Below are 23,921 nucleotides of genomic sequence, written 5' to 3' on the forward strand. Positions count from 1 at the left end.
GCTGTGTCCTGAAAGCAGAGGATTCTTTGTATGGGAGATAGTCCCTACAAAGGTATGGAGACAGGAGGTGGAATGTGCTTTTTGTGGAACAAAGAAGGCCAGATTGTCCAAATGGCAGAATGCAGAAAGGAAACTAATCTCTAGTGATTCCAGAAAGATCGTTTGGGGTCAGACTATACAGCGCTTTCAAAGATTATATATTGTATCTTAGAGGGAATAGGAAACTACTGGAGTTAATTATGGATCTGTCAATATAGTTCAAGAAGGCCTTTTGATTGTAAAGTATAAAGATTCAAATTTAGTTAAAGGAGACATTGTATTCAGGTGCAGGAATAAAACTCAGACTAAGTAGTGATTTATAAATTAAGGATTAAGAAAAGTAACAATAATAGCTAATACTTGTATAGTACTTTAAGAGGTGCAAAGCACTTAACAAATATTATCTTATTCTATCTTTACAACAGCCTTAGGAAGTAAATGCCTTTATCATTCCCATTTTACAAATGAGGAAACCAAGGCAGACAGATTAAGTGACTTACCCAGGGTCACGATGCTAGTAAGTGTCTGAGGCTAGATCTGAACTCAGATCTTGACTTCAAGTTTGTCTGGCTTCCTAGGTACCAAATTGTTCTTATATTTTTTTCTTTATTAACTTGCTTTTTAGGACTATTTGCTTCATTCACTAACTTTTTTGGGGTCTTTTAATAAAAGAATTATATTTTTGGTTTAAAAAATCATAATTGAGTGAGAAAGTATTGTCTGTGTGAGGCCTGGCTATTTGGACCATATGGCCAAGACACTGACCCTCATGTAACAGATCCAAGTTGTGGGCTAACCACTACTATGAAGAAATGAATAGTGTTAAAACTGCAGACTTGCTAAGTTTGTGTCCACTTTTGTAACTCTGTAGCTCTCCTGGCCTTTGTGGGAAAAGAGACCACCCATGCTGAGGCTGTGAGAACCTTCCCTTTCTTCCTTTGGTATGTTAATTTCATGTGACCAGCTCAGGGCAAAGGACTTCAGTTATGACTCGGGTTATCTTGTCATTCATGTTCCCTGGAGCTTTGTTGTGGTTCTCTGCTAGCCTGTTTCCTTTTGGGGCTCATGGGTCTTTCCGAGGGATAGTTTTTTGTTAGCAAGCGCTACTAACAGTGATGGGGCTTATCCTTATGTGATCACTCTTGTCTGAGATAAGATGATATGGGACTCCTTGATTTGAGCATAGATGGGAACAGAATAGGGGACCCAGCAGATTGCAACAGAAAGCCTCTTGAATTCTGACCTTGTAAATCTACGTTTATAAAACTGATGTAAATTTCACAGGAACAACAACAAAAAAAATATTGGTCACTGACTAGTTAAGGGCAGCATTATTAGGTTATCAGAGTTCTTTTTGTGCCACAAAAACCTTATGAAAGATATTGTCTTGGTGGTATTGTCCCCCCAGTTGGATTATGTTCTTTGTCTTCTCTCCTTCTTCTCCTCCTTAAGCCTTGTTAACCTAGTATTAACTTTTTTTTTCTTTGTGGGGCAGTGAGGGTTAAGTGACTTGCCCAGGGTCACACAGCTAGTAACTGTCAAGTATCTGAGGCCAGATTTGAACTCAGGTCCTTCTGAATCCAGGGTGGGTGCTTTATCCACTGTGCCACCTAGCTCCCCCTATGCTCCCTCCCCCCACTAACTTTTAAGACCTACTTATTATTGTTGTTTAGGCGTTTCAGTCTGTCCAACTCTTTGTGACCCCATTTGGGGTTTTCTTGGCAAAGATACTGGAGTGGTTTTCCATTTCCTTCTCCAGCTCATTTCACAGATGAGGAAACCAAGGAAAACTGGTTTATGACTTTGCTAGGGCCACATAGCTTATAAGTGTCTGAGGATGCATTTGAACTCAGGTCTTCCTGATTCCAGGCCCAGTGCTCTATCCACTATGCCACCTGGCTGCTTAGATAAGACCTAGAACTGATCCTAAGTTTTCCCTTTAGAACATGAAGGGGTTCTACTGGATGATCTCTAAACTTAATTTTCCAGCTTTTAGAATTTTAATCCTTTAGATTTTACATAGAATAATGAGTTATACCTGTGGCCAAAAACTTGATCACCCAATGGTCAACCTTTTGGTGACAAGCTTTGGCATACTGAGCCAGATTGACCCTTCATCAATAAAGTATTACCTGGGCTTGCCTTCCTACACACCCTCTTTTTTAGCATTTAAAGCTCTTGTCACTCTGGTTTCAGACTATCCTTTTTTAGGGCAATTAAACATTAGTCCCTCTCATGAAGTCTATCTCTACATTCAACTGTTCCTGGTACAATACGTTCCATCATCTCCCACCTCCATACTTTTCCCTAGATTGTCTGTCTTCTCATTAGAATGTTCTCCCTCTTCATCTCCACATTTTGGAATCCTTACCTCCCTTCATGGCTCTACTCAGATGCCATTTCTGCAGATTTCTGCTCTATCCTTTGTTGTTAGTGTTTTTTCCTTTCCTCTAAATTTCTTTATATTTACTTTTTATTATATGTTCAAATTAGTTATCTGTTTACATGCTGTCCCTCTAATTCCACCTGACCCCTTGAGAGAGTATGAATTATTTTGTTTTTATCTTTGTTATCCCCCTAATCTAGCATAGTGGCTTGCGAGTAATAGGTACCTAGTAATACTTGTTGATTGATCTTGTGATTGACGAAGAGATCCTAGAAAACCATCTAGGAAGGCATGTTTACTTTCGGCTGGTGTGGGGAGGTTGTTGAAGAGGGAAGGAGGTTGTTAGGCAGAAGCTCAAATGAGATAATGGGTTTAAAGCACTTTGCAAATGTTAAAGTGCTCTATAAATGCTTCCAGTCTGGTTATAACTTCATTCCCTGAGTCTTCTCCAGTATTTCTGCTGAACTTAAGCAACATTTATAGAGCAATACAGGGATGAGCTGATAAATGTTTGACAGGCTATCTCTGGGGAAAAAATGCTTACTCCCACTTTTAAGCTTAATCTGCATTATTAACACTTTCTTAAGTCTAGACAGTCAACAAAACAAATAGCTCCAGCCCTGGTTTTTTATGATTCCGAGGTGTAAATGCTCACACTGAAAATTTACCAGAAGCAAAGGAGGCTTCCTGGAGGAGGTAGCACTTGAGATTGAGGCTAAAGGAAGGGAGAGATTTCAACAGGTGGGAAATGGGGGAGAATCCATTCTAAGCACAAGGTATTGTGTGAACAAAGGTGTGGTGGTAGGAGAAGGCAAGGCAAGAAGAGGAGCAGAGAGGCATCCAGTTTGGTTGGAAAATAGTATATGTGGAAAGGAGTAGTTTGAGATGATGCTAGACCGGTAGGTTGGAGGTCACGTAGTGAGTAGGTAGAAGACTTCTTTCACAGTGTCTTAGGATTCAATTGCTTATATTTCCTGCATATAGTAGAAAAGCCACCAATATCAACACGTAGCCCTGTTCTGGGAAGTTAGCCAGAGATGTTATACACAATAGGTACACAATGTTGTTGTTCCTCTGTTTTTGAAGAGGGCCAATGACATCATGGGTGATGTCTTGACTTGCTTTTAAATGGGATTTAAGTGAGGCAGAATTGTGCAAAGTCAGTCCAGTGGCAAGAGAAAAGTCAAGATGACTGGCGATGGCCCAGAATACAGTGGACAACCTTGGTGTCTTCAATGTCTGACTAAGCTCCACGTGCTCCCCAGCATCTACTTCAGCTGCCTTCGCAGCTTTTGGAATAAATTGTTCTCGTCTGCCCATTCCACCTGGGAAAGTCTTCACATGCTTGGGGTAGACAACCTCCTAACTCACTGACAGGTTTAAGGCCCATCAGTCACCCTAAACCTGGTTTAACCCATCCGCCAAGACAGTTTAGCAGGTTTACCTACTGCACATGCTCCAGCTTCTTGGAGCTATAATAGTACTGTATAAATATTTACTGAGTGAATGTTTACATGTACAAGGAGGACAAAGTGACAGGAACAACATGGTACTTAGCTCATTACCTGACCCCCTGGAATTACAAGAACTGGGTTCAAGTCCCAAGTGTACCACTAAAAGCTGTATGACTGGGTAAATCAGTTACTTTTCAAAGACTTGAATTTTTTCTCTATTGGCATCCAAATGGTGCATTGGATAGAGAGCACTGGGCCTGCAGTCAGGAAACCCTGACTTCAAATCTGTTGTTAGATACAATCTGGCAATGTGATCCTGGGCAAGTCATTTAACTGCTGTTTGCCTCAGTTTTCTCAACTGAAAAATGGGGATAATAGCACCTACTTTGAAGAATTGTCCTAAGGATCAAATAAAATAATTTTTGTAAAGTAAGAACTTAATAAATAATCATTCCCTCCTTTCCTCCCTTCTATCCTTCCTCCCCTCCTTTCCTTTTAAATTGAATAGGGTGTGTTATATTATAGCTAAGGTCCTTTCACATTTTAAAGTTATTTTATTTTTGTGAGGTTTAGTCAAGCAATCCATTTATCACAAAATGAATCAAATTAATTGTTTGATGGTTTGTAGTTATTGTCCAGTTACTTCAATTAGGATAATCACTACTGTATCCCCATGCAGATACAACCTATGGATTTTCCATGTTCTTTGATTAAATGGTATTTTATGAAAAGAGTGATAAAGATCCTTGTCCCTAGCAAAGCAAATGATCTGTAAGGTTCTTTCTTGCTTCACTGTGGGGCCTATTTAAATAGATCTTGCTTTTTTTAAAGGTGCCTAACATTCCATGGAATTTCTATAAGTCCAAAGTGTTAATATTGGGGGGAAAATCTGTATTCTGAAGGAGCAGGGCTCCTTAAAGTTCAGGAGATTTTTTAGATAACTACAATCATTCTTCTCTAACAGGGAAATAAATGCTCGACTTGATGCAGTGTCTGAGATTCTTCTTTCTGAGTCCAGTATATTTGGTCACATACAAAACCATCTGTGCAAATTGCCTGATATAGAGAGAGGACTTTGTAGTATTTATCACAAAAAGGTAAGTCGGTGAAAATCATAACTAGAGAGATCTTAGGGATGATGGAAGATTTCATCTCAATTCTTTGGTATCTTTAACACACCCAACCTTGAACATAGCAAAAGAAAATGTTTGACTCCTACAAAACTTGTAATCATGCAAATTGATGTAATCTGATATTCTCCATTGTAAGAAATGTAAAGTTGACACACTCCAACTGACCCATGCAGGAATGTAATGCGTACTTAATTTCCTCACTTTCTGTCCTGAAACTATAGCCCACTAAAGAGCTGGGTAGAATTACTTATTTGAATTAGCCTTGTCTCTTAAGGCCTCTAAGTATCTGCTCATTTGACCTAGTAGGGATTTCTATTTGGACATAAGCAGGTGTGTAAATGCCAGGGTTAAAATACTGATTTTTAACATTTACATTCAATAGTTTCATTTATTTTTCCAGAAAAAAGTGTATATACAAAATCACTGAGGTCTACAGTGAAACATAAAGGGAAAAGCAGTTTAGTAATATATAGGTAGACAGTTCTCTTTAATTTTTCATTTTTATCTGGAGTTTGCTAAAACAGAAAATTCATGACAAGGTACCAGCAAACAGATTTGTTGTAATTATACCTTCATAGATGCATTTTGACCTGGAAAATTTTTGCAAATTCTGAGACAGGCGGAACCAAATTCATTTTCTAAGTTTGTCATTTGAAGAGTAAATTTATCCCTGATTATAACTTTTGTTTTTTAAAAAATATTTTTCCAGAGTAATTTGTAATTTGTTTGTTTTGCTGTTTTAATGCTTATGTAACTACATACCCCAAGTTTGGTTTGATTTACATTGAAAAGTGAAGGAAAGAAAAAATTCAGAGACAAATCAGATTTGGAAAATATATAACTATTTTATACCAATGTCATTTGTACAGTGCTCTCTGAGATCCCTTCTAGCTTTAAGTCTATGTTCCTATGTACTTATCTATGCTTATTTTTGGTAAATTTGTTAGCTGACTCTTGGAACACATCATTAAACACATGTCTGTTCTTTAACATCAGCATACCCTAAATAAGCTTCTCCTTTGTGCACCAACTGGTGAGTGATGCTTTGGGTACAAACTGTGCCAGTGGTCTGAAATTTATAAAACTGTAAGGAATTCTGAAGTGCTTTATTTGGATGTTGTGAAAATGGTTAGGCTAGGCCATATGGCTGTGCAGAAAATGCTGGGCAGCAAACACAAATAGGTACTTTTGGGGATGATAATAATAGTGCATACCAAGTGGCACAAGGCTGGGGTTTTAAAAATAATTGTGTCTTTTGGTAGCCAGAATTGTAAATTCAATTCTTGGGGAACAGCCTTAGTCACAAAAGCCAGGGAGACTTGGATGAAAAATTTAGTCTTTTAAATAAAAATTAGGTGTTATTGTAAATAATTTTAAAATGGAGGGTCTCAACCTTTTTTGTGATATGGACCCCTTTCACAGTCTGTTGAAGCCTGTGGACCCCCCTCTGAGAATATTTTAAAATGGACAGAATAAAAATACAAAGGGGTACAAAGGATACAAATCATATTGAAATACAGTAATTACAGTTTGTTTTTTAAATTCATAGACCCCAGGTTAATAATTCCTTTTTTAGAATGCCATAATCATAGCCAGTCTTTACATTAGCACTTTAAAGTTTTCAAAGTGCTTTATGTATGTGATCTCATTTGATCCTCACTATCATCCTGTAAAGGTAGGTGCTATTATTATCAACCCATTTTACAGATGAGTAAACTGAGGTAAGAGACTTAAGTGACTTACCTGAGTATCACACACTGCCAGTATTTAAAGTCAAGATTTGAACTCGGGTCTTCCTGACTCCCAAGGCTAACACTCTTACCTACTGAGCCATCAAGCTGCCCTCTTAGGCATGTACTGTATAAGGAAAGGGCAGGGGGATGCTGACAGGGAAATCCTGCATTTTAGCCTTTGAGGCTTCTGTTATCAGAAGTGTTTACGAATTTCACAGGAGAAGTGTATCAATCAATTTCAGCCTTGTCTAGTCATTCGACAAGCTTTTGTTGAGTGTCTGTTATGTTCCAAGTACTGTGCTAAGTACTGGTGATATAAGATCCAAAATGAAATGATCCCTGGATTCAAGGCTTTCTATCAAAGGGACACCTGGTACATATATAAGAATATATAATGGATAGAGCACCGGCCCTGGAGTCAGAAGTACCTGAGTTCAAATCTGGCCTCAGACACTTAACACTTACTAGCTGTGTGACCCTGGGCAAGTCACTTAACCCTAATTGCCTCACTTAAAAAAAAAAAGAATATATAAAATAAATATGAGATAATTTTGCCTGGACTACAGAATGTGTGCAGGAGAATGATGCTTTTTAAGGCTAGAAAAGTCATTCGGAGCCAGGTTGTGAAGGGCCTTAAATGCCAAACAGAGGAGTTTTATTTTGTATTTCTATAGATCTGGTATCTATAGATACCCAGACACTCAAGTGGATCTTTTACCAATTTGGAAGTTCCTTCCAGCAATGTAGATAACCATCCATCCATGCCCTCCAGTTCTGTGTGACCCTGGTCCGGTGCTCTCATAAATTTTCCATAGGCAGTCCTCCCAATAGTCCTTCCTCACTTTCTCCTAGTAACAATAGAGTCCCAGTGGAAGCCTCTAGCAGTCTTCCTGTCATCCCTCATCTTCACATTTTGACCAGCTCGTCTTCTCTCATCCTATTCTAGCCTTTTTTAATGACATCTTTTACTTTTCTTTTTGTTCAAAGTTCTTAATTGTTTGTATGTTACAACCTACTGATACCCACCATGATGTGCCTCACTGTTGCTTTCTATGTGATAGTCATGTGTAATTCTCTGGAAATTGTCATATTCATTGTCATGTTGCCATACACTGGTAGCATGTTGGAGTTGTGGGTCAAGGAGCCTGTAAAGCAAACTTGACACAGTTTGAGTTAACTTCCCACTCAAGTTATTTAACTTGAAATCCATTGTCAGCCCCTTCTTAGAAGGTCAAATCTTATATTGGTTTTTTGGGGTTTTTTTGTACAGTACTTTAGTACTGCCCATAAAGAAAAATAAAAGTATTTTGTACACCCTTTTTATCTTATAGACACTGCTAACATAGTCTATGTATGTCTGCTTTTATGTATGAATATACAATATGCTAACTTATACTATGTGAGAGAAAAGGAAGGAAACTAAATAATTGTCCCTAACTGGCCAGTTTAAAATTTTTATTTTATTCATAACACAACACATACCAAATAAATATTTTTTAATAAAATAGAACAGAAAAGGAGAATTATACAAGAAACTGTTTTTGTTAAGTATGACTTGCTTTTCCTTGGCATTTAACAAATTTAAATTATAATTTTCAAAGATACCCTGCTCTTCTCTGTTTTCTATTAGCCTTCTTTCTGTTTTCTTCTGTGCATTTCTTTAAATTATTCAATGACCCCTTTTTCTTCCTTTTTTTGAGGGGGTGCTATCCTCTCACTCGATCTCCCCTCTCAAACCTTATTCCCCTGCAACTGGGGAAGAACTCATTTAACAAATATGCATAACTAAAATCCCCACATTGCCCATGTCCAAAAATGCGTGGCTCTTTTTGCACCCTTGAGGCCATTACCTTTTTGGCAGGAAGTAAGTAGCATGCTTCATGATTAGCCCTCTGGAATTGTAGTTGGTCCTTTGATCAGAGTCATTAAAACACTGAAAGGGGGACAGCTGGGTGGCATAGTGGATAAAGCACCGGCCCTGGATTCAGGAGGACCCGAGTTCAAAGCCAGCCTCAGACACTTAACACTTACTGGCTGTGTGACCTTGGGCAAGTCACTTAACCCCTAATTGCCTCTCAAAAAAAAAAACCAACAAAAAACCAAGACACTGAAAGTTATTTTTCTTTATGATCTTGATGTTTTTGTATTGTTTTCTGGGTTCTGCTTGCTTTACTTTGCATCAGTTTATACGTCTTCCAAGATTTCTCTGAAATTATCAATTCCATCATGTCTTATGGTATAATAATATTTGGTAAAATTTATGTATCATAATTTGTTCAGCCCTTCCCCAACTTTCTTAGTTCTGGTTCTTTACTATAATAAAATGAACTACTATAAATATTTCTATGCATATGAGTTCTTTCTTCTTTCTCTTGGAGAATATATCTCTGTGGAATATGGACCTGGTAGTGGTATCATTGGGTCAGTGGGTATAAAAAGTTTAGAGAGTTGCTGGGTATGGTTCCAAACTGATTTTCTGAATAGCTGGACCAATTCACAGCTCTCCTGATAGTGCATTAGTTTGCTTGTATTCTCTATACTTCTTCCCACCCTCCATAAGTCATTTTCTGTTTTTGTCATTTTTGCCAATCAGATGAATATGAGTTGGAAACTTGTTTTAATTTGCATTTCACTAATTATTAGCAATTTGGGAGTAGGACTTGATGGTCTTTAAAGTCACTTCAAACTCTAAATATGTGATCCTGTGAATATACTGTTATATGCAGTGCAACCTGTTCTATTCTTCTTCAGTGCTGGACCCAGCATGTCCTCGTTGGCTTAATAGCCCTTCTTCATTTCAGAAGAAACAATGGATGTGTGTGTGTGTGTATGTATGTATGTATGTGTATGTACACACACACATATACATATATACATTATACATACACACACACACACACACAAATGAACAGGATATATAAAATAATACAACAGAGACTTTAAATGGCCTGAAAATTCAAGTATCATTTTCAGCATCTAGTGCAGTTCCAAGCACATACCAATAGGTGTCTAATAAATGCTTATGGTTTGATTAGTTGAATCATCCATTTAGTTTTTCCTATGTGGATTGGGGTTTAAATATTTTATTATTATTATTATTATTATTGGGTCTCCCTGTCTCACCCAGATTGGAAGTGAGGGGCCACTCATAGACCAATTCCCACTTTAATCAGTATGTGCATTTTGACCTAATCTATTTCCATTCTGGGCCAGTTCACCCTTCATTAGGCCACCTGCTTCCCTTCTTCCCTAACTGCCATCCCAGAAGCTTACCATATCAATGCTGAATTTGGTCTAGATATGGTATCAGTTTATCACAATGCAGCTCAAAATTCCTGAGCTCAGTAGTTCTGATACGATCAGCTTTCCTGGTAGCTAGGATTACTGGGGTACACCACTACACTTTGCACTTCCCTGAATTTGCAGTAGATTTAAAAAAAATACCAAGTTCTTGCCTTGGTATTTGGGATCTTACATTGACCAAACACTATGCTACCATGTTAATTTGCTTTTCTAAAAGGCCAATTTTGGACGACTGCTTAATTCTGGGGCCACAGCATCCAGATACACTCTGTAGCTTATAGCCAAGAGAGATAATCAAAATAGTGGGTCACAATTCTAGAAAATTATCATCTCTAAGCATGATTCCCATATCTGTATATCCAGCCCTAGTTTCTTTCTTGATCCTTCATTGTACATTTGTTGTTGTTGAGCTGTGTGGACCCCATATGGAGTTTTCTTGGCAAAGATACTGGAGTGGTTTTCCATTTCCTTCTCCAGTGGATTAAGGCAAACAGAGGTTAAGTGACTTGCCCAGGATCATATAGCTAGTGAGTGTCTGAGGCCAGATTTGAACTCAGATCTTCCTGATTCCAGGCCTAGAGTTCTATCCATTGAGCCAATCAGCTGCCTTCATTTGTGTATTACCAGCTGCCTGTTGAACATTTCAAACTGTGTCTCCTATAGGCATTTCAAACTCATCATGTTCAAAATAGAACTCTACTTTTCCCTGCCAAGGCCATCATTTCTAACTTCCTCTAACCACTTAAATAAACCCTTGTTTTTGTTTTTTGGTGTGTGTGTGTTTATTTTTAAGCTACACAACCAACTACTGTTATTCTTGCTATTTCTTTGAAGTAGATCTCTCACTACTCAGATTATCATTAAAATAATCCCCTAGCTCTTACCCAGCAATAAAAGGTAAGTTATTTTATAATCCTTGTGATTGGGAACTGACTTGGTGATTTATATATTTTGCCTTCATTATGGGGAGAGAAAGGGAAGGATAAGAAAGACAGGGAGCTAGAGAACCAAACCTTCTTTGGTATAATAAAAGAAGGAATTGTCCTACAATCCATATTTATAGATATGCAGTTTAACAAAATCGAGAGATGCAGGTATGCCCTTAGACTCTGTCTCAACAAGGAGTAGCATCATGTAGTAGATAGAGAGCAGACCTTGTGATAAGGAAGACCTCAAGTTAAGTACTGCTTCTAATACTTGCTACCTAAGTAACAGTGTCCAAGTTCTTTAGTCTCCTAGTGACTCAGGCTTCCAATTGCTTATTTATCTTTCCTGGTTCTGACCCAGCCCAGAGAAAACTTGTGGAACTCCTTGTAAACTGAGCTGTGGATATCTTTGTAGAATAAAAAGAAATGTAACAATTTCTGAAAACAAGGATGAATGGAATTTATTACATTACATAATAAAAAGTAGATACAGGTTTAATAGATTTAAAGTTGCAAAATTAACTCATCTTTCTGTCTTCCTTGGGTCTTGATCTTTAAAGTCATTTTCCTAGTCTGGAAAATCTAATAAGTAAATATATTAATATTCAGAGCATAGTAGAAGATTTGTTCTTTTCTTATTTTCTTGAGTAATAATGTGATTATAAATAGGAACTGTAGTATTTCATGTATTGTAACTGATGGTAAAATCCTGGTGAATTTTTAAAAGGAGCAATTCAAAAACAAATTGTCAATGAATGCATGTCACGGCTTAGTTTATTTTGGTAGGAAAAATAAGAGTGTAGGAGAGGGCAGGAAGATAAGATTCAAAGAAACTAAAACTGTATTAAGCATATTGTTTGAATTTATTTTCCCACCCTTGGCATTTCTGATGTGTTTTTTTAAAATGCATTTTGAAAAATGAAAAACATCCTGGGTTTTAAATCACTTCATTTACACCCTTAAAACATTATTCATCTAGTTATTTACTACATAAGCATTTGCTGGCAGTTCTTTATGTTAATTGGCTAAGTATTTTATGTGGCAAGATACACTCAGCAGAAAGGTAATCTTAAATATGCCCAACTTTAAAATAATTGTTTAATCATTAAATTTTATTTTCAGATATTTTACATACTTTAGGTTAAAACTGTTTCCATTTTCAGTGTTCCACCCAAGAGTTCTTCTTGATTGTTAAAGCCCTGTGTAACCTGAAGATAGAAATTCAAGCATTGATTCCTGCTATCAATTCCCAAGTTAAATCAGACTTGCTCAAGCAATTCCTTCTGGAAATTCCTGAGCATCTCAACCCAGTGGAGCATTATTTTAATGTACTCAATGAACAAGCTGCCAAGTAAGTATCAGACCTTTCATTATTTCTTTTAAAATGTTCAATCGGTCAGCCCTCATCGATTAGGGACTGGCTAAACAAATTGTGGTATATGAATGTAATGGTATATTATTATACCCTAAGAAACAGTTAATGCCAAGAATTTGAAGAAGCAAGGGAAGACATAAACGAATGCAGAGTAAAATAGACAGAAGTAGGAAAACAGTATGTATAATTCAGTTATTCAGTCAAGAAGCATTTATTAATGTGTCAAGTGCTAGAGATAAAAAAAAAATGACAGTAGTCCCTGCCCTCAAGGAGCACTCATTTTAATGGGGGAAACAACATGTAAAGAACTTGCCATATGTGATATAAATACAGAGTAGATGGAAGGTAATCTGAGAGGGGAAGGCACTAGTAGCTTTTTGGAGTTGGAAGGGTCTGCTACACAGGTATCAGTAAAAGCATTCTAGGTATGCAAGACGGCTAGTACAAAGATACCGAGACAGGAGATGAGGTGTTGTTTTCAAGGAACTCCAAGTAGGGGAATATACCAGCTGGATCATATAGTTCATGGAAGGTAGGTGAGTGGGAAGATGGTGCCTTTGATAGTAATAATGACATTCAGAAGAGGTAAGGGTTTAGGCAAAAATATAATGAGTTCTGTTTTGGATATACTGAGTTTGAGTTGCCTATAGGACATCATCTAGTTCAAGATGACCAAAAGGCGGTTGGTGATATGTGACTTTAACTCAGGAGAGAGACTGGGGCTTGATATATTGATCTGGGAATCAAATATATAGAGGTGGTAATTGCACCAATGGAAACTGATGATCTCATTAAGTCAAATAGTATAGAGCAAAAGAGAAGGCCCAGGACTCAGCTTTGGGGAAAACCCATACTTGCTGGCAGTAACAAGGGGATAATTAGCAGCAAAGGAAATTGAGAAGTGGTTGGAGTGTGATATAAGGAGAACCAGGAAAGAGTGTTGTAATGCGAACCTAGAGTGGAGACTAGAAGGAAAATTTAGACTAGGAAATCAAGGAGAAGGTGATCAACTGGGTCAAATGCAACAGAGAACTTGAGAAGGATAAGGATTGAGAAAAGTCCTTTAAATTTGTCAATTAAGGAATTAATTATCAATTAAGGTAACTTTGGAAAGGGTTAGTTGAATGGTATGATAAAATAATGGGATTTGGCAGACACCCAGGGGCCCCACCTGAAGATTGATTTGGAATTGATTGAATTGGGTGAGACAGAGACTGACTGAGAACCTTCTTAAGGATGATTAAATCAAGACCATACCTGGCTGGCCCTGAGTGGGGTGTTGTTTTCAGAGGTTATGATATCAACAGGAGACCACCCTCAACCAATCAGCTTGAAGGACCTCCCCTTTTAGGGAGGGAGACAGGAAGTAGGAAGGTGAGGGTGGTTTGCTGGATCAGACTCTTTTCTTCTGGTATTTTGGCTTGGTGGCAGAACTTCATGTGGACTGTTAGGAAAAGCAAGGGTTTCTCTCTGGCTATACTGAATAGATCTAAGCTAGGGTTTTCCATGCTATAAGGGATCTATTCTCAACCTCTTTCTCTCTTCACTAACTTCTAATACACTTTAATAAATACTTAAAAGCCTAAACTCTTGCCGAATTTATCAGTAAATCTTAACTAGTTTACCCCCCAATCTGGGGGGGGGGCAGGTTAGGACCCATATTAGATTTTTTTTTTTTTTGGCAGAGCAATGAGGGTTAAGTAACTTTCCCAGGGTCACACAGCTAGTGTCAAGTGTCTGAGGCCAGCTTTGAACTCAGGTCCTCCTGAATCCAGGGCTGGTGCTTTATCCACTGTGCCACCAAGCTGCCCCCAACATTAGATTTTAAACATCACAATGGTGATGTTGGAAGTCATATTTTGCAGGTTTAGAAGAGAATGTGAGAAGTGGAAGCACTGAGTATAGAGTTGAACCATGAAGGTGGTGAGAGATAAAGAATAATAGCTAGTGATTATGGCAGGAATGATGAAAATGAAAGTCTTTTAAACAGAGGCATATTTTTAGGCATCTGGAAAGGAGACAATAGGTTGGGAGAGATTGAAGATGAGAGACAGTAGATAGTGATCATGATTTGTTTTGAGAAGACAGGCGGGGATGAGATCAAGGGTTCATGCAGAGGGCTTGGCCTTGGCAAGAAGAAGGATCATCTCTTTTTCCCCAAGACTAGAGTAAAGGATGATATAGTGAAGGAAGATGTCTGAATTATGTCATGAAGAGGGAAAGGGCATTTTTTTTCTGATGTATAAGACAAGGGTCTTAGCTGAGGGAGTGGGTAGGAGGTGCTGTGGGAGGCTTCAGAAGAAATGAAGCTTTTGTGCAGAGTGGAATAGCAAATCAGAGAAAAATAAAATGTTTGCTTTACTGCAGTGAGGACTCATTTGAGATAAGCTAGTATTAATTTATAGAAGATGCAGTCAGCAGAGTTTTATGATTTTCTTTAGTTCCATTCATCACCACCTGAGTAGAAGTAACGGAAGCAGATGATGGGAATAATCCAAGGTTGGGGGCTGGCAAATCACGATTGGTGATAAAACAAGGGGTCAAGCTATTCAAGAGTAGCAGACAGTGTTTCTCAAATTTTTATTTATTTATTTTTGCGGGGCAATGTGGGTTAGGTGACTTGCCCAGGGTCACACAACTAGTGTCAAAGTGTCTGAGGCTGGATTTGAACTCAGGTCCTCCTGAGTCCAAGGCCAGTGCTTTATCCACTGCGCCACCTAGCTACCCCCATAGACAGTGTTTCTCAAAGGAATTGAAGATAGGGAAGGAAGGAGAGGGTATAGCCATTGCAGTGGTGATGACCTTGGAAAAAAACAAAGTTGAAGGGAATGGAGGTCATGGTGAGGAAAAAGAATATGGTAAAGGGTCATAAGACTGAAAAAAGTGGAATGATTAATTATTTTGATCAGATAAAGAAATTTCATAATTTATAAACAAGGAAGTAAGATTCTTGTAGGTGGTGGTGAGATCAAGAATATGACCATCTCTGTGGACAGTTGAGATAGAATAGAGGAGTGGGTCATGGGAATTGAGTAGATTGAGGAACTGAGAGATTAGGGTATTTGAGGGAGTATCAGTACACAGGTTGAAGTTCCCTAATATGAAGGCAAGAGAGAAAGATTGTGAGCTGGACATTAAACCTAAGCAAGGAAGGAGAATGTCTTGGGGTCAATAGATAACAGCTACCAGACTATGGATTGGATGATAAATTTGGTGGCATGAATTTTAAAGCAGGAGGGGTAATAGAGAGCCTGGAGGTGGCAGTGGGGAACAAGGTATAATTGGACTTCCCAGCATAACTGAGTGAGTCAGTGGGGTTGAGGGTGAAAAAGATGATAAAGAGTGGGGTTTTTGTTTGTTTGTTTGTTTTTTGCGGGGCAATGAGGGTTAAGTGACTTGCCTGGGGTTACACAGCTAGTAGATAGTGGTTTCATTAGGAGGGAACCATGTCTCAATGAGGGTCAGAAGACTGGAGTAAGAAAGGAAAAAAGGTTAACATGAAAGGAATATCATTAATTATGGAATAGGAACTTTAGCTAATACAGTAGAAGGGGCAGACAGATCTAGTGAAGAACATTGGGTGGGGTTAGTGTTCAAGTGGATAGTAAAGAGGGGGCATTGAAGTGAGGATGGTGAAGGAGGTTTTTACATCGTAGCCAAGGGTTGAGAATCCCTCAGATGGGTAAGTATAAGGGAATGGGAGTATGTTAACTGTTGAAGTATCAATGAGTATACATCAGATACTGATACTTAAGCAAAGTGTCAGTCACTAGAGAAGAGATCCATTGAAGAAGACATGAGATTAGACACTTCAAAGTCTTCCCTTAAGGTTCAGCCCCTCTGAGACCCCAAGAGGTCCATCTGAATGGGTTTCCACATATGTATCTACTCCTATCTACCTGAGACAGAAAGTGTAGATGGACAAGTTGGGCCCAGAGGAGACTTCCCCTCACTGTCAATCTTCATGCTCCTGACATCTGGTTCCCCTCCATACTCTTCCCCTGGAATTGTTGTCTTCAAGGAACACCAGTGACTGACTGCTCCTTATTACTAAAGGATCAGTTATAAGATTGAAAGCAGAAAGCAAGCAACCCTATAGATTATCCAGCCCCATCGTCTTCATCATGTAGATAGGAAAATGGGGTTACAAAAAAATTAAATGACTTGTTCAGAGTTACACAAGTTGTAAGTACCATAGGGATCATCTTGTGAAACTTCCCTATTTTATAGCTAAGCTGAGAATAAAGAAAGGTCACATGGCTCTCCCGAGATCATAGTGGTAATTGTGGACAAAGATGGGTCTCAAATCTAGAACTCATCTCAGTCTTGTACTAATTCTACTACATTCTTATGGAAATGCTCTTTGATGATTAGTTGCACTCACAAGACAAATTCTTCATGAATACAAACATACTTTTTGTTTTTTAGAATTGGAGATAAAACTGAGTTATTCAAGGACCTCACAGATTTCCCTTCAATAAGTAAGAGGAAAGAAGAAATACAAGTGGTTACTACCAAAATCAATCAACATTTGCAAGAGATACGAAGAGTACTAAAAAATCCTTCTGCACATTACAAAACAGTGTTGGGACAGGAGGTAATACCAATCTATAATTAACTAGTTTATTTCTATGAAAGCTATTTACCAAATAAAATGAAAATTTGTTGAGAGAAATAATCTTATTACATTATCTTGAGCTTCTTGAATTTGTTTTGCTACCTTATAGTTTTGAAAAGAACATTTCTGATAGCACTACCTTTTTGTACAGCTGGTCAGAAAATCTGGCTGCTGAAAATAATGTTGTGTTCTGTTTTGGTTTGATCATACAGAATGGGTTCTCATCTTAAGTAACTGATGTATATTTCATGGATTCCTAAAATGTGGAGCTGTAAGGACCCTTTAGAGATTATCTAGCTCAACCTCCTCACTTTACAGAATTAGAGAGAAATCACAAGAATTTAGAATTTTCCTTTTTATTGGGTCTTATTTTTATAACATTGTATATACTATCTTGTTTTGCAGTGGATTTGAAGTGCACTTTCAGGGGGCTCAAAGTCAGAGAAACAGTGTTCATCACTGTGGCACATGTTTAGAAGTCATTTTGTCTTTATTACCTTGCCCTATCTTAACAGCCACTCCTTGTGAGTGCTTGCAAAATTATGGTAAATTTATAAAATTGTGAACTTTTAAAAATTGTTGGAACAAATTTTAAAATAACTAAGAAACCTGTTCTGGTTTAAAAATTGTTAGAACAAATTTTAAAATAACTAAGAAACCTGTTCTGGTTTATCAGTATTATTCACTAAGTACTTGTTCTGTGATAGAATTCTATGATAGAATGCTATATTGGAAGGCATAGGGAATTTGAAGTCAAAGAAGCTAGGTTCACATCTCCACTTGGCTACTTCCTTCTTTCTCTTTCTGGGCCCATAGTACCCTGATCTGCAGAAGAAGGAGGTTGGACTAGATGCTCTCTAAATCTAAGGCTCGGGAGGGAAAAAACTACTCTTATGGAAATACTTTAGTATTTCATCAATATAAGATGGGTATTTGGGAGTTTCCATGGTAACCCAATAACCAAATTTGACTTTTATGAACATCAACGTGAAGCATGATTTTGACTAGGAAGAATTTTATAATCAATGCTTATCAACGGATTTCTTTATTGTATTGGCATATTCTTTGTTAGCTCCTTTGAATTGTGACTGAATACTGCCTTCAAAAAGCTTGATTGTAATATTAGAGACTTGGATTAATTTGTTTTAATAATAATAATAATAATAGCTACCATTTATATGGGGCTTTAAGGTTTGCAAGAGTCTTTACAAATATTATCTCAGTTTCTCATCACTACAACTCTAAGAGGCAGATGCAATTATTATCCCTGTTTCGCATTTGAGGAGCTGAAGCAGTCAGGGGTTAAGTGGCTTGCCTGGGGTCTCATAGCTAGACCTGTGGCTGAATTTGAACCTGAGTTCAAATTCAAAAGACCTGAGTCTTCCTGACTCCAGGCCCCCCACTCAATCCTCCATGCTACCTGCCTGCATGTATTAATTGAAATTAAATCTGAAATATTTTTTCATGCAGTACAAATGCCTCCAGTGTGAATGACTCTTTAGATTTCTCATGCTGTATCCCAGTGTCCAACCTCCCATCAATATGAATCTTTCTTGAAGGGTACATGTTCAGTGTGTTTTGTGATTCCATGCACTTCTTTGAATGCTCTCAGAATACTGAAAGATAGTAAACGTTTTGCAAATGTTTGCAGAGCATGGAAATCTTAATCCTTTATGTAATAGCTCATTCACACAATATTCTCAAAAGAGGTAGAGCTTTTTCTTTTTTGGAGGGGGATCCATTTTTCAAATGTTGAAATTTAATGAAAAGGCTACCTTTTGTAGGGTTACACAGTGGCTCACTGGCAGCCCTGCTGTGTAAGATCAGCTACATCTGTGCGTGCTCTACAGCCTGCAAAATGCTAACCATCATCATCCCATATTCTGATTTGAAGTTTAAAGAGAATAAGAAATAAAGGAAACCTACCTTAAAGGAAGTGTTTCAGCCTTTTGGTCTGTCCAGAGTCCATGAGCCATGATGGTTTTCCATCTCTTATGTTTAGTAACAATTTGAAGATTCCAAATGAGATTTTGAAAAATGCAACCTTGTGATTGAGTAATGAAATTGGATAATTTGTAAAACAGATTTTTACAATTTAAAAACATCATTGTAAAGCTAATCCCAAAACTTACTCATGTTTCTTTTTTGGAAGGAAGGAGACCAAGAAAAATAGAGAGTATAATTTTACATATTTATTATATTTATTTTTGTTCTCTTTTCTTTTCTCAGAATAGATGTGGAACATAAGTGATCATTTAAAAATTTCAAGTATTTAATAAGTGACAGTCTTCAAGGAAAATTTCCATGAATCTTCTCTTTTATGCTTAAACCATCTTTTTTATTGCCAACTTCTCTTAAGAGTTAAAATTATTATTATCTTCCATTTAAGTTTATCTTTCTCCATTTTCAAAAGAGCATTATTATCAAAATTAACCATACTGTACATATAATTGATAGGGAAATATTGGTAAATGTAAAAAAAAATGTCAGGAAAAGATCTGTAAGTCATAGTAGACAAAAATAAATTGTTAGCATTTTTGCATTTCCATTTTAAAAGCAGATGCAACCCTGAGATCAGGTAGTAAGATTAAGTTTGTTCTTTTGGACAAAGTTACTCTCATCTTATACTCAGCACTCTTCTTAGTTACTATAGCACTGGGCATCAGAGCCAGAGGGAGACAGGAAGAAACTAGAAAGGATTCAGAAAAGGGACCAAAAGAGTGATTTAAAGGACTGATAAAAAAAGTTGATGAAGAAAAGTTATTAGTAATACAGGATTTTTTCAGCTTGGAGATGAGTAGGCAATTTGATAAAGGTTCTTAACAAGACAATAGTGAATCTGCTCTCAATCTCTTAAGGCCAGAACAAAGTGAAGTTGACAGTACGGCCTAAAGGGTTCAGATAAAATAGGAAGAACTACCTAATAACAAGTTACAGAGAGTTGTTATGGACTCTCCTCTAAAAATACCACTGGGTTGTGTTATCCTTCCTAAAGAGTCACTAAAGGAGAATTCTAAAGAGGAATGGAGTAATTTACATTTGGAGATCTTTTCTGGCCCTAAGATTTAATGATTTCTATGCTTTATATTGTGGTGATTAAATATATTAACTTGTAGCTGATACCTATATATCTGTGCCCATTTAACGTCAGAACTAGCAATTCTTTTGATTGGAGGACAGCTTTTTAGATATGTAGGGGTAGCTAAATGAGTTCTAAACCAGGTCTGAAGTGAGGAAGACCTGAATTCAAATCTGGCCACAAGTCTTTTACTCCTATTTGCCTCAGTTACTTCATCTGTAAAATGAGGTACAGAAGGAAATGGCAAACCACTCCTGCATCTTTGCCAGGAAAACCCCAAAATAGCATCATGAGCAGTCAGACATGACTGAAATGACTAAACAACAACAGCACCTTAAAGGTGATATACCCATTACTTAGTAGTTCCTATAACTTTGCCTCCTCCCCAGGAGCAGTGCACTGTCTCCTAATATCCTCCCCTTACCTGCCACAAATATTTATTGGCAGGTTTACATACCTCTCAGGATCTACAGGGTCAGTTACACTCAACTGTATTCCTTTTACCTCTTTACACATGTAGAAAGGATGATAAAAGGACCAGATTTGGAGTGTGTGTCATAGGCACTGCTGTCTCAGGAACTAATAATGACTTTCCAGAATGTCCCATTAATTAATGTTTTACCCAGGTCTAATTATAATTTAAGTTCGGTCACATATAGTAATTTACTGTTTAAATAACCAAAGAATCATCTTCAATTTGTGAGCACTTTTTGGAATTTTTCCTTAAATACCTAACATTCCCTTTTCATTTATTTTAGTTTCTCATAGAAATAAAGAACTCTCTCATATCTTCTATACCATCTGATTGGGTTAAGATTGGAAGGTAGGTTTTAAAATAATTTTTTTCTCTTATTTAACTTTATGATGACATTACTGTTTCTTTGTACAACTAGAATATGAATAGTCTAATTTTCAACTTAAAAACAAAGCCTTTATTTTAGTTTTGGTAGGGGACATTAAATAAACAGCATCATTGTTCTAGCCATTCTAAATGTTATTTTGAAAGATGACTTTTCTTTCATTTTAATATTTGTGCTTCGCCGGATATTTGCCGAGCAGTTTTTCATGTTTTCTGTCCTATTATCTGAGTCTAGTGACTTTACTGGAGACATAGGAGCCTTCATGTTATGAAGGGGATTCTTCTGCTTGAGCATTTTCATTTTCTTATTGCCTGATGCTTTTATAAATAAGGTGGAAATTTAATTTCCAACTTCAGATAGATCATAACCTTTTCATTTTTTGGTGGTTTTCTTAGCAAATGGGATTACAGAATAGCTTCTCCATCCTCCTGTGTCAGGATCGACTGCAGATTGACAGCAGTAGATTCATCATATGTTAGCATCTCGGTCCAGAATGGAGATAGAGCTTTTTTCTTTCAGAGTGAGAAATGACCCTTGTAATAGGAGCCTTATTTCAGAGAAGGGTAGGAGTTGCCAAGGAATCATAGGCATTATGTATTTATTAGGTCAGTAATTAGCCTCAGAAATAGTATCTATCCTTCACAAAAAAATGAATTATCTTAACTTTAATTACACTGCCTATACTGAGCTCACAGTGAAATGGCATTTGTCTCTTTAGACAGATTTGATAAGATCACATAACAAAAGAGTAAAGTTGGTGATAGTATTAAAATTGCTGTAAAAAGGACTGCAAAGACCATTTTCATTTATTCTCAGTGCCAGAAACAGAGTGGAGCCTATATCAAAACAAAATGATAATTTATTTATCATTTTAATCATTATATTAATGATTTGCTATTTATTGTCAGTAGCACAAGAGGCCCCCAAAGTGCCCAGACCAGCCTCATAAGTTCCTGACACCTTGCTTTTCTTTTTCTTTCTTTTTTTTTTTTTTTTGATACTGAGTGTTTTGAAGTTTTGGACATTAGAATCAAGTACTCTAACATCTTTTCTTCCTCCCAAATCTGTCTCCCCACCCCCACACCCCCTTTTCAACTTTTCTGGCATTCCTTCTATTGTCTTCCTTTCCTCTTATTCCACTTTTATATTGGCCTCCAGCTAGTCCGTGGAAATCTGATTTTCATAGAAATTACTTGAGATTGAATCATGGGAGTCTTTTTAGAGCTACAACTGGAATGTCATTAAATCATTTATACCAGAAGAGAGAGCTATGATAAAACATATTTGCATAACAACTTAGACCACATTTAGTTTAAAGGAAACAAGCACAGGATATTATGGTACCAATCATCTTCTGAGCATTCAGTAAAGGTAGCCGAATGAGTGAATAGCATAGCTTTTAAATAGGTTTATTGCAAGTTTTTTTGTTGTTGTTGTTAATTGTTTAGCTACTGTGGCTACAGGAAGGGCAGGTTAGTACATCATGAGCCAGACCTTTAAAGTGATATGACAGAGGAGATAAATCCATCCCCTTGGTACAGTGACTTGACAAGTTAAAGTTGATTGATGCCCCTGCACTATGGGCAGGGAACATGGAAATGGAACAGAGGACATGTTGCAGTTCTTGCCAGCAGACAGCTTACCCAAGCAATGTTCTTTTCCTAATATCAAAACTGATGTGAATATTTGAGGATTGTGTATAGAAAGACTGGTAAAATAGCAATGACTATGTATCATTTTTCTATATGGGAAATTTAGAAAATATAGTTGACTCTCCAAAGATTTCTTTCACCTTCATTCTCCTTTGAATTGATGTGTTGGGTTTTATTATATCATATATGTATTTCTACTAATCAAACTGGTCTTCCATTAGCAAATTTTAAAAGAAAGAACTTTCTATTGCTAAAGCTGAACAATTGAAATACTAATTTTACCATAAAGATTTTATATTAAAGAATAAGTTTTAAAAGCTTTCTATCTACACCTTTCTATAGAATCCAAGAGTTTTTCTTTATGGTAAAGATTATTGAAATGAATAGATTTGAGTAGTATAATAATAGAATGCTCCTCTTTACATCTATTTTCAAGGTTCATCAGAGAATAATGAAGAACTACTCTAATTTTCTGAAGTGATGGTATTACTGATTTCTAAGTAACCTTGATTTCCTATTTATGTTTTTTCTCTCTTCTAGCACAAAAGCTGTCAGCCGCTTTCACTCTCCTTTTATTGTAGAAAATTACAGACATCTGAATCAGCTCCGGGAGCAGCTAGTCCTTGACTGCAACACTGAATGGCTAAATTTTTTAGAGTGAGTTTACAATGAAATGTATAATCTGACTCTTGCTATGAGAAATAGACCGGAAAATCTTTCCATCAAAAGGAAAAGTAGAAATTACTGCTTTGATTTCTTCTGGCCTGTCATACAATAGTTGAATACATGTGCTCTTTGATTTTATTTTTAATCCATTGAAATGTAAGCTCATCCTAAAGTCTTTGCTTGCAGAATAAACATTTATTTTTGTTATAGTACTATATATTTGGGGACTGAGGATTTGATATAGTCAGTGAGTAAGGCATTGCCTTCAGTTATTACTTAACCCTACTACATACATATTTTTTCCAAAGCAAATATGAATCAATAATTTTGGAATAATTTATTCCCTTACAAGAAATAAAGGAAGTTTGCGTTTTTCCTCCTCTACATTGATCTTAATTACTGGACACCAGAGTATACAGTTCTTATTCTTCTGTGTTCTATATGTATTTTGATGTCATTCTATAGAAATAGTGTGCTCCCACTAGCCAATTTTCCAGATACCCTTATGGATATTTCTTTTTTTTTTTAATTTAAATTAAATTAAATTTTTATTTTTTGGTGGGGCAATGAGGGTTAAGTGACTTGCCCAGGGTCACACAGCTAGTAAGTGTCAAGTGTCTGAGGCCGCATTTGAACTCAGGTCCTCCTGAATCCAGGGCCGGTGCTTTATCCACTGTGCCATCTAGCTGCCCCCTAT

General features: G+C 37.0%; 1 protein-coding gene across 1 annotated transcript in view; it reads left to right on the plus strand.

Annotated features, from left to right (window-relative positions):
* Positions 1-23,921, plus strand: part of MSH3 (mutS homolog 3) — a 211,709-nt gene that overhangs the window by 98,184 nt on the left and 89,604 nt on the right. The window contains exons 13-17 of the mRNA XM_043977192.1: positions 4,844-4,976; positions 12,138-12,325; positions 16,778-16,946; positions 20,805-20,869; positions 23,099-23,215. Of these exons, the coding sequence (XP_043833127.1) occupies positions 4,844-4,976; positions 12,138-12,325; positions 16,778-16,946; positions 20,805-20,869; positions 23,099-23,215 (672 nt within the window). The remainder of the gene's footprint in view (positions 1-4,843; positions 4,977-12,137; positions 12,326-16,777; positions 16,947-20,804; positions 20,870-23,098; positions 23,216-23,921) is intronic.

The sequence above is a fragment of the Dromiciops gliroides genome, chromosome 1, assembly GCF_019393635.1.
Source record: "Dromiciops gliroides isolate mDroGli1 chromosome 1, mDroGli1.pri, whole genome shotgun sequence".
NCBI lineage: Eukaryota > Metazoa > Chordata > Mammalia > Microbiotheria > Microbiotheriidae > Dromiciops > Dromiciops gliroides.